We start from the raw sequence: 16,653 nt of genomic DNA, 5'->3' as shown, positions 1-16,653 counted from the left end.
AAACCTTCAGAAAGTTTCATCCCAAAATCTCTGCCGCCTCTTTCAAAGCCTCCCTGTGGCTGGAGATGGGCCCCTGCATATAAATTCGAACCTAGGTTAGGTTTAGGCTAGGATTCAGCAATGAGGCTAGGGCATAAATCAAAGTTTTGGTTTGGGTTTTGATGGCATGCATTTTCATGAGAGCTTTTCTTGCAAAATTTAACCTCAAAACCCTCTCTGCTACTTTCTGGCAGCGAGATAACTGATTGCCAAGTAGCAGCAAGCCCGTTATATGTATTTTAAGCCTCACATTTAGTTCATCCCGTGGTCTGCCTCGGTCTCCTATTTCCCAAGAACAAGTTTCTGCCAAATGGTCATGGAGGATTACATCCTTCCCTGTAGCATCTGCATTTTGTCACGCCTTCCTTTCAACCACAAAATTGGTGGCGACGCACAACACTGAGCCTCATCAGTGGAGTAGATTTGGTTATGCCAAGGCTCTCTGTATAACCTAATCCAGCCCAGCTAAACTTGCTTTCAGAAAGGAAGGCATGAAGATAGCTAATAAAAAACTGTTTGAAAAGGACCAAAAAAATGGAAGAACCAATCTGTGAGTGGCCACGGACCAAAATGTTGTGACTCTGCTCTCCTGCTTCCACAGGGAACTGGAGAGCAGATAACTCAACCCGTGCATTTTCTCTACAGCCTGCAAAAGTTCTGTATATATTGAATTTGGTAGAGCTTTGCTTTTACTAGCAAGAGGCATCTGCTGATTTATTATTATTATTATTATTTATTATTTTTTCCTGTAGGAAATACAGAGGAAAAGATGCAGGCCAAGCTGTCGCTTTGCCAAATACCACAACCAAGCATTCTCCGCTGATCGTGCTTTTCATTATTTTTATTACGGCCGCATTTCATGTGGATTGCAAAACGTTGTAGAAACGTCATCGCCCTCTTTAACCAAAGGTATATAACAGTAATAATTGCCTCTTACAAGTTTATTTTTTTTGCATCTGTGGATGTCAGAAGCTCTTTAAAAAAAATCAGCATCATTATCCTTATTTTATGACTGTGAAAAAAAAAAAGAAGAAAAAAGACAAAGGCCGAGCTGTTACCTCTAGCTTCAGGCATCCTTCTAGCATCGGTGAAGACAGAGAGTGACGCAGTTATTTGCCAGGAGATCTGGATGGCTTTGTGGAAGGGACACATGCTCCCTGTGGCTCCCACAGGGGTGTCCCCCCAGGGCGATGGCACCGTGTTTCTAGCATTACCAGCAGAGCCAGCCTCGTGTGGCTCCGTGCACAGACAGGACTTCATGCTTGGGTTGTGGCACCACGATTTTTGCCAGCCAGTACATGATGGTATAAGAGGTAAATCATAGAAACAGGAGTGTATGGAGTGCACTCTACAGCCCTGCTTTCCCAAATACCCAAACCCTATGTTTTACCTCTGCTGGGGAACCTGGTCTTCCAGGTCCTCGTAAAAATGATGCCATCACCACCGTGATTCCCTAATCTCCCTTTCTCTTTCACGGTGGCAACATTGTTGGCAGTGATTCATTCACTGCTTGGGCTGACCCGAAGTGATGGCCTTCCCCAGGTGCTTCTGGTATGACGTTCCCTCCTGCAGGTGCTTTACACGGCAGTTCTCCTAGGAAACGTTTTCACAAATATCTTCTAAATACCACGACTGCCAAGTAGGAGGTGTTTAAGGAATTTGATGCTTAAAGTAGAGAAAATAATGAAGTTATTCACCTAATTCTAGATACAATTATACTAACTTTAATGTAAATACAACTGTCAATGTAGGCATGTGTGAAACAGAGCAAGGAGTCTCGCTACCCACCTGCAGAGAGGACGCTGGCTCCGCTTTGCATTAATGCACTGTGAATGGCTTCCGACCCACTGAAATGCCCTGTGGGACATCATATTAATCTCCCGCACATTTTGCTTATGATGGTAATTGGTGAGTGATCTCCCTGTCCTTATCTCAACCCGTGAACTTCTGCAGCGTGGTGGGGCTGAGCTCCCTGCTGGTGTGTGGCCACCACACTGTGCCACCAGGCACGAGAGCAGGGAAAGGAAGACTGAGAAAGCCTTTCTCCGGCCTTGTGATTAGGGCATTCATCTCCCGGCTTGGGGACAGGGAAGCCGAAGCACCCAGCAGAAGGGTCTGACCCCATAGCTGACCCTGGCTGGAGCAGGATTTTGGTCTGGGTGAGCTCCTGAGATCACTCCCAATCTGAGTTACCCTACGGTCCTATAATGCCTGCTCCTGAAACTCAGGAGACCATCGGGTCCAACTCCCCTGCCAAAGCAGGTTCCCCAGAGCAGGCTGCCCAGGCAGGCGTCCAGATGGGCCATGAATATCTCCAGAGAAGGTAGCTGTGCCCTGCAGCCACCAGGCTCAGGGGCTGAAGGAGTAGCCAAAGGTAAATCCCAGGCTTTGTCATGCCACAGAAATCAACCTGAGGTGTGTCGCTGTCACACGTGGAAGGACTCGGGGAAATAACAGCAAGCAGATAACTGCTGGTGTGGTTTAACAGCACAAGCAAAGCTTCTTACACTGAGTAATCCTCTTCTGCTGCTTGCTTCAGTAGGTTGGTCCTCACGGACCAAAGCTCGAAGCATTTCTCCTGCTGTTTCATCCTGAAGTTGAGGCTGTGTTCAAAGCACTCGCCTGGAGAAGAGTCTGCAGGGAAGACCAGTGTGGTAGGTGCAGGTCCCTTCCAGATGTAAGCAGCATCTGCAGAGTATCCCTACACTGACCACGAGTGTTAGTAGAGAAAAATCCTCGTGTTTGATTTTTATTGTGGATTTTTTTATATTTTTTTTGGTCTACTTTTGTATGAAAGAACCCATGCATGTGAAATGTCAAGCGTCTGCTGAAGCACATGTTTGAAGTTCAGAAAGACCCACTAGCGATGCTCTCCCTGATTATCTTCTCATCCTGCTGTAACCAGCTGGAGTAAGGTACAATTTGACGTGGGCAAGAGCAGAGGAATCAAGGTCGTCATTCCTCGGGAGCCTGAAAAATACTTGGGTCTTCTGCTCTCCCATGATAACAGCACTGCAACAACGCTGATTGCAGCACTCGGGGAGGTGACAAAGGGGCAGGGGGGTGGCTGCCCATCACCTCCACTGCCTATATCCAAAGGATATGTGCTGGGAGCAGGATCCCCTGGCCCTCTGCTGGGGATGAAATCCCTTCCCTTCACCAGTCGGTTCCCGCTGGATCCCCCAGATGACTCTGCACGCACGGCACACAGCACTGCCCACACAGCACGCGCTATATGCTGCACATCCCAACCACCCTTGAAAACCTCTCCGATGACCAGCTCACAAACGGATATATTACAAAACCTCCGTGAGTCATTTTCAGGCTTTGCTTTACTTATTTATTTATATTTTTTTAAGCGTGGTTTTAAGCGAGTGACCCAAACCCAGTGCTGCCTAGCCAGGCAGCGGCGCATGGGGGGACGAAGGTTGGTGCTGCATCGCTGACAGACAGCTGCCTGCTGCCCCTGCTTGTCGTCACAACAACCCTCGTCCAGGCTCTGAGTCATCTCCTGGAGTCCAGAGGCTGCCCAAAAGCTCGCTGATGACAAGCAGAGCAAGGCTGACCCGCACAGCCTGTGCCGTACACCCCATTTCTGCTGCGGGGGTTGTGCGCCGGTCGGGGCTGAGCCCAGGGCATGGGCTCCACCAGCTCGCTAAGAGTCCCTGGAGGCTGTACCACCCTAAAGACACCTGAGTCATAATCCCTTGTCCTCCTCCTTCCTCCTGGGAGTGGCAGCAATTTGCTCTTGGCATAGACCTGCAGGAACAGACTCCTAGCCCTGCCGTGCGGCCAGCGGACAAGCCTCTGCCCCGCTGCCCACCTACACCCTGCCCACCTATGGCAGGAGGACGGGAAGAGGGAAAAAAAAAAACCCTGCTGGCTCCTCCACGCCCGGGCCCCAGGTCTGGGTAGCTCTGAGGAGTCAGAGGTGGTTTTTCCTGGACTGGTTTTCTTTTCTTTTCTATTATTTTTTTTTTTTTTTTGACAGGGATTTTTCTTGCGGAAGAATTCGTTCTTGCTCTCCATCCCTGACGCGGGAGTGCTGCCAGGCTCTGGTTTTCTCTGGCAGCCTCTCCTTGAAGGTGATCTTCCACCCGAGACGCTGGCCTCTTCCCAAGGCGGCCCCCTTTTAAGAAGGGGCTGCGTGGAGGAGGCAAGATGTGGCTCTCAGCGATTTCCTCTTCGGAGCCAGGGCTAAACGCAGCTCCTGGAGAAGGACCCTTCTGTTTGGAAAAGCAGGTCACCTCCTGCTCTCCTCTGGCTCCCTGATTTAATAACTGGTGTCACGGATGATGAATAACCACTTACCACCTTGGAATCTCCGTGCTGGCAAGTTACGGAGAAGCAAGTGTCTACCCCCAATTCTGCATTTCCTTCCCCTCTGGACTACTGGAGCATGTGCATTAGTTCATTCAGGGATATATTCCTGGTCTCCCCATTTAACCTACTTATCTTAAACTATCTTATCCCATTTGCCCCAGAATTTCTAAAAAGATCCTACCCACGGACAAGATCATGCTTGTGAAATTTTTGTGTGTATTGGTTTAGTTTTGGCAAAGTTAGGAGGTAGTTAAAATGAGACTTATAATGGAAAGCTAGCTGCTAGCGTCTCTCCATAATACATGTCTACCTCGCAGGAGAGTTGTGAGGATTAATTAATTTGTGTTTGTTAAGCACTTTGAGATCCTAAGATCAAAGGTTCTATAGAAATGCAAATTGTTATTATAATGATAAATTCTTTATATGAGCTCATGTGTTTTGCCTTAGAGGCACAGTCTCACCCTGAGTTGCGTAGTTATACACGTAAATCTTCAAACATTATGATGAAAATATACCTCTGAGGGCCTGATCCTTCCCTGTGCTCCAACGCTTCGTGCACAGAGCTCCTTTTGACTTCAGGCAGGTCCTGTGCATGGGACAACTGCAAGGCCGAGGGTGTTTGCCAAACAAAAAGCCCTCTGCGTGCCTCCGGGCACCACATTGAGACAAATTCCTATTCTCACGCCCTGAAGCTGCTGCCAATAGTTACGTCCATCTCGCTAATGAAAGGACTGAGCAGAGCACCAAGTTCAGATCCGAGGTCTGACTCTCCAAAAGCTGAGTTTGTCAGGTTCCTTCAACCTGGGAGAGGAGGTGGAGGCTACGTCCAGCTCAGCCACAACCTGTTGCCATCTGCAGTGGACATAGGACTTCATTGGCACCACCAAACATGCTTCGTGATGCACCAGATTTACTCTCTTGGTCCTTCTGCTGGGTGCTTTTGCAGGAGAATGAGGAACACAGGCTCTCAGGCACTTATTGCACAAGTTGCCCGAGGACAGATGGGTGCACCCCCCTCCCAAACAGAGCTCTCTGATCTTCCTTCCCCCTAGCACAGGCTCAGAGAACCACGCTGCCTGTCCCCAGGCTGTGAGGGCATCCGTCTGTCCTGCTCACCACGTCTGTCTGAAGGAGAGCCAGGAGAAGGGCTGCTGGGCTCTGCAACAGGCACCTTCCATCCCTTCGTGCCCTCCTGGCCTGGCCCCAACACACAGGCACTTCTCTACTCGCACCTTTAATGGATCAAACCATACTTGGTTTAATCTCCGGGTATGGACATCACACCCCTCTCAGTACCTGCCTCAGGACTGCGCTACCCTCCAGGAGAAGTTTCTCCTGATGTCCAACCCGATCTTCCAATGTCACAACCTATAGCCATTGCTCCTCTCTATACTGCCTGGCAATGCCCAGAAGCATTTTGCACCATCTTTGTAGCTACCCCTAAGCTATCCACCTCTGAAATTGCTCTTCCCTAGGTTAAACTAATCCTGAGTTCAACTGCAATCATAATCCAAAACGTGGGGCTTCCAGCTGTGACATGTTGCTTCACGGCCGTTTGCAGCTGATGACACCGGACCAGATGTGCAGTGGCTCTGTGGGTATTGCGTAGGTGAAACTGCAACACTTCCATCTCCCAGAAGATGAACGAAAAGCAAGAAGCCAACACGCTTTCTGTTAAAATTCATTTAACATTTGATCTGTAGTCTCACAGTACTTCTGTTGCATGAAATCCTTTCCAGAAGTGAAATGTCTGCTCCAAATGCTGCACTACTCCCTTCCCCTGACATGGAAAACTTTGGAAGATCTCAGTCTGTGCAGCCTTTGGCTACATGTATACACCTAGCATTAGCACAGACAAGAGTGAACATTTCTCATGTTTAACACATCCAGACTTTACAATCTTCCATATTTTACCCTCGTGCCTCGTTTCTTCCAAAGGGTCTGACGCAGATTTGATGCATCATCCAGGCTATTCACATCTAGCCTCCACGCTATCGATTCCTCCTGGTGGAGATGATCACTCAAGCCTAATGTCATAAACCCAGGGAAGACTTCTGATAAGCTTTTTTGTTTTGCATTATGGTAAGGAGCAAGATGTCCTTTGCATTCCTGTCACTTGTCTACCTGAAGACAGCAAAAGCCAGCGGAGGAGAAGGCCGTGGTGAAAACAGGGACACCGAGGATGACTCCCAGTCATCCTCACCTGTACCACAAAGCACAAAACACGTGCTGAGAGCTCTGTGTTCAGACACATTAACCAGAAGCCAAGCCTTTGTGAGCAAACATCAGTGGGCACCATGTGCACACACAGCGCCCTGCGGGGCCGGGGGATGCACACAGGGGCTTTTCCCTCCCTGACCCCATGGTGCAGGCTGACCTCTGTTTTTCAAGCTAGCTCCTGGGGAATTTTGACATTGTCTTCAGTGCCAGCAAGGCGAGATGACTCTATCTAAGCCTGTTTGACCATTACGTGTTGCCTATAGAAGGGATATAGAGCCCTTGTATTACATATAGCGAATAAAAACCTCACAGCCTGCCTCAGCTATGAGGGCTGAGCTCACGCAGAGGCCGACAGCTCGCAGTATCAGGTCTATTTAGGGATGTGCCTGAGAGCACTGGCTTTTTTTTCGGTTTCTTTTTGGTCTCAGATCCCAAAACGTGAAGGAGTGGAGCCGCCCCAGCTGTGGGGTCAGAGCAGGGCGCTTTGTCTCATGGCGCATGCCTGTGGACGGCTCCTTTTGGGTACACGGGGGCTGCTTCCCCCAGCAAAGGCAAATTAGGAAACAGAGTTAGGAAACTGAGCCGTGTGGTGAGGGTTTACGGTAACTTCATGAGGTTTTTGGCCGCCCGCTGCGAGGAGCTGTACGCTCTGTAACCTTGCTGTGGCGAGGGGCTATTTCGGTTTGCTGATAAAAGCATGTAATACCGTGTTTGCAGCACAAAGAAGCTGCGTGTTTGGAAAACGTGTGGTGAAAGATGTCCGGGATGTGTTTTGGGTACAAATTGTGTACTCTTGGGACTGTTTTTGCACGGCAGGGGCAATGTGTAGGAGGAACTGTGCATGAACAGGGGTGGCGTAGGGCTGCTTGTGCAACGGCAGGGACAACGTACAGCTGTTGGCGCACCGAAACGCCATCTCTTATTTAGAAACTGCGAGAAAAGAAGGAAAAAATCGGGGAAACAGGCACAGAGACACACACACCGGGGCCCCCTGTGAGGGCAGAGCCCCGACCCGCTCAGCGCACCTCAGGGGAGGGGCGGGCGGGCTTCAGCGCGGGGGGCGGGGCTTAGGGTTGGTGGGCGGGGTCTGAGCCAATGGGCGTGGCCTGAGGAGCGGTGTGTTCCTCCACGGGGCGTGTCCCTCCGCGGGTGCGGTTTGAGAGCGGTGTAGGGGCGTGTCCCTCCCCGGCGCGTGCTCCGCGCCGCCGACGTCACAATAGCGGCCGCTCGCGGCCCCGGCCCGGCCGCAGCCGCTCGGGGCTGGTTTGAGCTGGTGCGTTGCCATGGCAACGCCGCCGGCCTATAAATAGGGGCGCCGCGCCGCCGGCACCGCTTTGTCAGACGCGGCCGCGCCGCCGCCGCACCTCCGCCTCCCGCCGCTCCGCGCCGCCCCGCGCCGCCGGGGAGCCGGGCCCCGGCCGCAGGCCTGCCTGAGGTGAGGCCGCGTGGCTGCCGCAGGGCCCCCGGGGATGGGTCGGGGCGCGGGCAGGGGCTGTGGGGAACGGGGAGGGGACGGAGAGGCCGCGCGGGGGGGACGGGAAGGTTCTGGAGGGAGCGGGGCGCTTCTCCTCAGGGGGGGCTCTGAGAGGGATCTGTGGAGAATTAAGCGCCAAGGGTATCCGTGAGCGCAGCGGCTGGGTGTAATTACGGTGTAAATGGGAAATAACGGGGAGGTGGGGCCGTGCGGGAGCCTGCAGCCCGCTGTGCGGCACAGCCCGCGCCGGGCTGCGAGGGGAAACGTGGCTCGTGCGCTGCCCCACGCGGGGAGGGGGCTGTGAACGCCCTCATTAAGAGTTTAATTGATTAAAAACCCCGGGCTGCGTGGCGCGGAGCTGCAGCATCGCGCTGAAGGCGCCCCGCGACAAGGTGCAGGCTGTCTGTAGGAACAAGTGCCCGAGCAGCTTCCCCAGAAGCCTTTAACTTGCTGGCTTCTGAAAGCCGCTTGGGAAGAGCCTTAAGGGCTGACTTTAATCCAGCTTCTGGGAGAATTAACGCCGCATGCGGGGGGGAGGATGAGGATTGCTAGGTTTCATTTCGTTAGAGCTTAGTCGAGTTTGAATCTCAGATCTAGTTTGCGTGGTAAGTGAGAAATTATATTTAAAAAAAAAAAAAAAAAATTGGAAATGTCCTTGACAAGTAACCCTTGGCAGTGGCAGTTCAGGTGCCATATGTTTCTGAAGGCTGGGATGAAGTTTTATAATCTCTTGCCCAAGTCATTACGTGGTTGAAGTATAATGGGTTTTAGTGTGCACACTGAATGAAATGAATGATTCTAGCGGACTTTGAACCTTGTTAATCAAAAAAATCTATCAAATGTAACTTAGGTTATCTTGCATGTGTAATAAGTGCCCTTTTTCACAAGAGGGCAAGCAGTGATGTAACTCAAGATTACTGAATACTTTACAACTGACATAATCCTCAATCCTAATCTGTACGGCTAGATTATGTAGAAAAAGTGCTGAGAGGAGGCAGAGGGCTGGACACAGTTACATGAAACCATATCTTCCCCATGAGTCACTGGCAGCCTTGCGCTGCTGAGCTCTTTACAAAGCAGCACACACTCTGCTTGAGCTAACAGTTGAAGCAGGATGCCGTGCTATATTTGGAGTGCTCGGGAAAAGTGACCGAGGTAACTTGCTGGGGACTTGATAGTCTCTGGGTGGCAGAAGAATGTGCTTTTTGCTCTTTAGTTCTGGGTTTCAGGGGGTGGCTTGCTGCTTGGTTTGTTAACCATATGGATTTACTACAGCCTGCTGTAAAATCTTGTTAAAAAGTGTTACTTGGAATTGCTGTCCAGGCTTTATGTATGTATGCCTGTGCACCACAATTAGGAACCACTGTTCTCGGATGTATCTGCCACTCCTGACAGCTGAAGTTTTCTTTTAATGTAGCGTGGAGGTTGTGGATAGAAGAACAGGGGAGCTCCAAGCACTGACAGAGCAACTTCAAGGCTCTGCTAGGTGCAGTCAGAACTGCAGTGAGAGTCCAGATGCTTAGTTTGCATTGACCTAGTGAGACTTGTTACTGCTCGGTTCAGTAACATGCTCTAATTCTGTCTCTAATAAGTAGTAAACCCTTTCCCCAGAAACTGGTGAGCTACTGTAGTGCTTAAGAGATATTAGAAAAGTGCTGAGTATGTTGACACAGGCACTAGCCACAACATGAGCAGAAACTCCAGTGTGGAGGTCAAGGAAAATACGCTGGAAGCTTCCAGGGACGGACTAAAAATATTCAGTAGCATTTGATATTTTTAATAGGGTTCAGAACATCATACAGTCTATGAATAGAAGATAACTCGTCTTCAATCTGAGAAGGCTGTTTTGTGGAGTGTCTCTTTGGTTCTGATTAAATCTGATGTCATCTGTTTAATGCTGTTAGTGATCTCTATAGAAATCAGTGGTCAGGTAATTGACAATTATAAGTAGTGATCATATAGCAACCATGGATTTGAAATCTTGAATGAATGACTTCAATGAATTAATGCCTTATTTTTGTGTCGTGTTTTTTTTTTGTTTCTGTATCAGCAATTTGTACCCAAGTCCTTCTGCATAAACCCAAAAACTCAGAAATCATGAATAACTTCAGCAATGAAGAATTTGAATTCACCTTCCTTGATGAAGGCTTTACTGCCAAGGATATCCTTGACCAAAAAATAAATGAAGTGTCATCTTCTGTAAGTATGATAGCAAAATGACTGCATTTCACGGTGCTCTCCTCAAATGCTGACCTCCAAGCTTATCTTGTTACCCATCGGTTGTAACTTTGTGTATTTGCTCTAGGATGATAAAGATGCCTTCTACGTTGCTGACCTCGGGGATATTATAAAGAAGCACATACGGTGGCACAAAGCCCTTCCTCGAGTAACCCCATTCTATGCTGTCAAATGTAATGACAGCAAAGCTGTAGTGAAGACTCTTGCTGCTCTTGGTGCAGGATTTGATTGTGCCAGTAAGGTAAGATCTGGACCGTGTTCTGATCTGTGGTAGTGGTGTATGTTCAGCCTCGGGGTGGGTTTGTATCCAGTAAAGCATAACCAAGCACCCTCACTTTAGTTTTATTGATAAATTTGCTTATTCATCTAGAAGTAAAGAGAATCTTTTATGAGTGTAATCTGTTCTTTCTTCAGACGGAAATCCAGCTGGTACAGAGCATCGGTGTCTCCCCGGAGCGAATAATATATGCAAATCCCTGCAAACAAATATCTCAGATCAAGCATGCTGCTAGCAGCGGTGTACAGATGATGACGTTTGATAGTGAAGTAGAGCTAATGAAAGTTGCAAGGGCCCATCCAAAAGCCAAGTAAGTTTATTCTGTAGTTGTTTTATAATTATTGATTGAATTCTTAGGCTAATTAGGCTGTTATCAGCAACTTCTTCTTTAGTTAAAAAGTAATGCAAAATTATGAGAAAGTAGGTCTAATTTCAGCCACTGAAGTCTATAAGTCTGTAGAACTTTCTGACACTAGGAGGAGACAGACAGGAAAGCTTGCATGCTTAAGCTCAGCCTTATTCTAAAGTTAAAAGTGCCTGATAATGATGTATTGTATAGTAGAACTTAAGCATTTGTTTTTTTCCTGTTTCTAGATTAGTCTTGCGCATCACAACTGATGACTCCAAAGCTGTTTGTCGTCTGAGTGTCAAATTTGGAGCTACACTGAAGACAAGCAGGCTGCTTCTGGAGCGTGCAAGGGAACTGGACCTTGCCATTGTTGGTGTTAGGTGCGTTGATAACTGCAAAATGCAGGCATATTCAATAAGACTCCTTTAAGTGATCCCTTTAAGATTTCTTTAATCTACCTGACAATAAAGATGCCTTTGCATGTTGTGATTTGAGTTTTCTATAAACTTACTGACTAATTTATAAAACAGCAACTAATATTTTTCTCTTTGTAGTTTCCATGTTGGCAGTGGATGTACAGACCCAGAGACATTTGTTCAAGCCATTTCTGATGCCCGCTGCGTGTTCGATATGGGAGTAAGTTTGATTCTACTTCATCTGGAACTACGACTGTTTTGGCAGAACTGAATCAACTGTAAAACCGATTACAGGGTTAAAAGCCTGTTAAGTAACTAATTTCATGCTGGAGTTCTTGAGGTCTTGGCTGACTGACAGTTCTGCAAAAACTCACCTACAGGTGCAGTAAAATCAGCTCAAATGGCTGTTACTTGAACCCAGTGAGCTAGTTCTGTTGCTATATCTTAATAGAATGACTTCACATTGATTTGAAGCTGAAAAACTAAACTTTTCTTAACACTGTTCTGCTTAATTTCATTTTAGGCTGAACTTGGCTTCAACATGTATCTGCTTGACATTGGTGGTGGCTTCCCTGGCTCTGAAGATGTCAAGCTTAAGTTTGAAGAGGTACAGCTTTGCTAAGCACTTCTTGGGTTGTGGGATCTTATTGAATATCATTCTGCATTAAACAAAATACTGTTCTTCTGTTACATTTTTTCATGGCAGTAGAATTTGTGTGGTCAGAAATAGAGTTTTAGAAGAGAGGGGAATGTATCTGACAACTGAACGTTAGATTGGCTCATAAGGTATTGCTGAATGACTACATGAACAAGCAGAGGCATCAAACCTGTAAAGCAAGCTTTAATTGTGGACTTGACAGTCAGCTGAAAGAAGTTTATGCCAGTGAAGATCTTCTTCAGACATTCTAGATTGGTTAAACTTCCAGCTGGGAAGGTAGTCCTGAACCCATATGGTTCTGAGTGGCATGAGCATTGTTGCAGCCAACAGGTCAGTGTCTGATCTGTTTTGATCAAAAAGCACATCCAAATCCTGGTTATAATTGTGTAGTTTGCTTTCACACAAATACTTCTGGTTTTAGGAGAGGCAAGGTAGCTGGATATTAACAGGGCTAACTTAAAGCAGCATTGTCAGAACACCTGCCAGTCTGAAGTGGTGTTAAATGACTTACACCAGGAGAGAGCAAATAAATTCCACAAAGTGAATTTTCTGCTAATAACGTGGGCTAATGTCACCTCACTTGTTACACCTCTTAATGCAAGTTGCCTTCTAGTGTAGTGTTGGCTTATGGAAAGCAACAAGAGCAAGTGCTGTTGTCACTGGGCTCCATGGTGTAATGCAGTTGTGCAGCGGATGGAGACTGGTAACTTCACTGGTAACTTCAGATCTTGGCAGTAACAGTGCTCATGAAGGCAATGTGATTTCAAAGGTGATGACAAAGATTTCTATAGTCTTAAAATCCCATGAGATGACTTCTTGAGGATGTGGTAAACTGTGGATGTTGTGTGATTAGCAGAACCAGAAGTGGACTGGAAATTAAAGTTGAAAGGCAGTGACTTGCGGGTCACTGATGCTGGTTTAATGAGTCTAGGAGGGATGACTTCACTTAAGCAGCCAAACTCTGTGTGTGTGGTTTTTTAATCTGCAAGTGTCTGCTTTTGTTTTCTTAAATTTTGAAAATGGAATAAAGCAAAGGCAATCAATATAGTTAGCTACTTGCGTATTTTAATCCATGTTTGACTAGCATATTATCCTGAGCAAGAAAGAATGACTTCATCCCAGACTTAAAACAGTATCTGAGTAGCTGCTGAAACAGTAATATGTGCAACTGGTTACTCCCTAGATCACAAGTGTAATCAACCCAGCACTGGATAAATACTTCCCTTTGGATTCCGGAATAAAGATTATTGCAGAGCCAGGAAGATACTATGTTGCATCAGCATTCACACTGGCAGTCAACATCATTGCCAAAAAAATTGTGTTAAAGGAGCAAACAGGTTCTGATGGTATGTAAACTTAGACTTAATCTTACTTCCAGTCCAACTGTATGTGTCTTTTCAAGCACTCTTACGGGTGGCTCTGCTTCTTCCAGATGAAGACGATGCGAACGACAAAACGCTTATGTACTATGTGAACGACGGAGTCTATGGGTCGTTCAACTGCATCTTGTATGACCACGCACATGTTAAGCCAGTTCTGCAAAAGGTACGGTAATCCAGAAGTATCTCATGCTTGTAGCTTGGCTGTCGGAAATCCTCTTCGCTGGAGGTGCTTCTGTTCACTGCTCCCTTCACGCAGACAGAATTTGGCAGTAAACTTCTGAAGCATGCAGTGGAAGTAATTTGGAGCCAAGGGTGTAGAAGGAACTGCAATCAGCTCTTCCTCCTCTTAGAGGAGAAATTGAATGCTGTGCATGTATCAGTTACGATATTACTTCTGGAAGCTCTGTTTTGGCTGTCAAACTAATTATCCTCTTTCCTTTAGCGGCCTAAACCAGATGACAGCTGCTATTCCTGCAGCATATGGGGACCAACGTGCGACGGCCTCGATCGTATTGTTGAGCGCTTCAACATGCCAGAGCTGCAAGTTGGTGACTGGATCCTGTTTGAAAACATGGGTGCCTACACTGTTGCAGCAGCTTCTACTTTCAATGGATTCCAGAGGCCAACAATACATTATGTGATGTCAAGGCCAGCATGGTTAGTAACTGAAATGTGTGGGAATAACTTGATCCATCAAGTGCTTTTGGTACAGAAACCACAGTTTGAGTCAGTTGGCAGTTCCTTAACAAAGCTGTGGTGCTGGAGTCCTTGAAAAACTTGATTTTGGTGTGGAGGGCAATGCCTTGGAAGGCTTTTGCAACATTAGCAGAGCAATCAGTGCTACCAGTTGTTTTTTCTCTGTACTTTTGTCTAGATGCCCTTTTAAAGGGACAGTGCTTGGAGTTTTTTCATTAACTTGGGTTTCTAGTTTCACTTTGTTTGGTATAACCCAGTGATTACAGATTCTGTAGCCAGTTTTTCTGCCCAGCAGTCAGTCACCACTCTGCTATTACGCTGTCTTCTAAACTGACAGCTTGCTAAATCCTGACTGTAAGGAACAGGAATATAAAACCAGTTCTTATCTGTGTAGCCTCACAGTGTGTTCTGTTTGAGAGCTGTTTGTTGACTTAGGTTGGGCTCTGGCTCACTGCCCAATGCAGTGTGTTAAATTTCAACAGGAAGTTACTGCTCAGGTAAGTGAGGAAAGCAGGATTACCTCTGGAGTACCAGCACACTGTGAAATTGCACTTTTATAGGGAGTAGCTGAAAGCAACCTGGATACTCTTCGGTGTGAGACAAGTTAATGGATTGAGTCTTCTATAAAAGTGTCTTTTCATAAGAGGAAGTCCTTACCTCTGTACTGAAGTTTGCTTGTTAAAGTGATGGAAAGCATTTGGGCAGCAGTATTACCCAAAAGCATGATTAACTTCTTCCCAGATTTTTTGAAAGAACTTCAATCTGGAGGAGTTCTGATGATAAAAGTAAGAGGAAGTTTCCTCCGTTCTTCTGTTAGCCTTGCCTTCTGTATAAGCAAGAGTTGTATTGTCTTTTTTTTTTTTCCGCTTTAATGATACCTTCAGTCAACTGGAGCATTCCCTAAGCCACACAAAGCTTTAGGCTTCCTGTAAGAGCCCAAACTTGTCTGGCTGAACTACAGCTGGCTCTGCAGAAGAGTAATTGGCTTGTTCACTGTAGCACTGTGTGTCTGTTAAGATGTAATATTTGTGCTTGGGGCATATTGAACTTGAATAAGCCAACATAACTGTTGTCCACGGCTGTGGCCTTCTTTCTACCCTCATATTTCTACCCTCATATATGACCTCTTAGGTTTTATTTTTTGCCAAATAAGACCACTAGTATAAACTGCCCCTTAATTGTAGGGAGTGTATTAGTGAGATTTATGCTGCAGACCTCTTTAGCACAGACAAAAGCTTTTTGCTATGCATTTATGTATATGTGTACAGCAAAGTTCATGGCTTTTAACTGGAAGGTGTAAAGGACAAGCTGTTTGCATGGGTTGAAGTAAAAGGTCAGAGCGTGTACCACATGGGCAGCTGGATGGTGAACACAGCTTCACCTTGCACGTACTGTAAGATTACAAAGTCAAAGTTCTGTAGTTGTTAGTAACCAAAATGTTTTATTACATGTTGTAGTGAAATAGCCTTTTGACTTCTGTTTTTCCTTTCCAGGCAACTAATGCAGCAGATCAAGGAGCAAGGGTTCCTAGCTGAAGTGGAGGAGCAGGATGTTGCTAGTCTGCCACTCTCTTGTGCCTGGGAAAGCGGGATCGAATATCCAGCGACTTGTGCTTCAGCTAGTATTAATGTATAGATAATATTTAGTAACTAACTGCAAGTTTAGTCAATTTAGGGCATTTGGGGGACCATTAACTTAATTCTTGCTAGAATTTTTAAGTGTTTTTTTTTTTTTAAAGTTTAGGTTTGGCATAAATGCAACAAAAATGACTAGGAGATGGGTCACATTTATCTGTGTTCCTATGGAAACTATTTGAATATTGTTTTATATGGATTTTTATTCACTTTTCATGTATGCTACTAAAGACTGACCCTCAACTGTCAAACAAGTATTTGTAGCTTGTGTATGGCAGAATGGGCTAAGCTTAGTGTTTTGTGACCTACCTGTTTTAAAATAAAGTATATTGAAATAACTGGCCATGATTGGTTAATCTGCAGCAAATTTCTCTTAGGTGGCTCTTGCCATGTAAGTGAAGAGAAAAAACATGATGGGTAGGGAAGTGAACTTGTTTCTTTTCCTATATGTGACCTCAGAAGCTTGGCTAACAGCATAATACTGTGTAAGTTCCCATGGGATCACACCTGTCTTTAGCTATTGAGCATGGGGTTAACAGTAGTGTATAGCAAGTAAAATGTGCAGGTTTTATTCATATTGCTCTGCGATTGGTATAAACTGCTTTGGCCAGGCATAATGACTAGATCATATCTAGTAAGCAATGAGAGAATACAGCACAGGCTCCGTGGTTGCCATTGACAAATTGCTTGTTACATATGGAAGGATCAAAATACACAGTTTCAGCCTCTCTTCCCACTGTGTGGCTGACTACAGTACAATCTTACTTGTGTTTGACACTTGTTCAGGGTTTCAGTATGAAATAGTTAAGGGGTGAGACTACATCCTTTGTGCATGCAATAGAATTAGAAGTTATTTAATAGCAATACAATTAAAGATACTTAATTTATTATTAATGGAAATATATAAGCTTCAGTTCCTAGAGTTAGATGTGATAAGTAGTAACCCG

At 46.2% G+C, this 16,653-nt stretch overlaps 1 protein-coding gene across 1 annotated transcript; it reads left to right on the top strand.

The window, feature by feature from the left end:
* The first annotated feature begins 7,965 nt into the window (after positions 1-7,965).
* On the top strand, positions 7,966-16,049 carry ODC1 (ornithine decarboxylase 1). Its single transcript, XM_032185414.1, has 11 exons — positions 7,966-8,017; positions 10,107-10,255; positions 10,362-10,535; positions 10,709-10,881; positions 11,166-11,300; positions 11,475-11,556; positions 11,860-11,943; positions 13,178-13,340; positions 13,427-13,539; positions 13,819-14,033; positions 15,566-16,049. The coding sequence occupies exons 2-11, from the start codon at positions 10,154-10,156 to the stop codon at positions 15,705-15,707; spliced, it is 1,383 nt and encodes a 460-aa protein (XP_032041305.1). The 5' UTR covers positions 7,966-8,017; positions 10,107-10,153; the 3' UTR covers positions 15,708-16,049.
* The last annotated feature ends 604 nt before the right edge of the window (positions 16,050-16,653 follow it).

Source organism: Aythya fuligula, chromosome 3, assembly GCF_009819795.1.
Source record: "Aythya fuligula isolate bAytFul2 chromosome 3, bAytFul2.pri, whole genome shotgun sequence".
NCBI classification, from domain to species: Eukaryota; Metazoa; Chordata; class Aves; order Anseriformes; family Anatidae; genus Aythya; species Aythya fuligula.
This window is presented reverse-complemented; position numbering and strand designations above follow the sequence as displayed.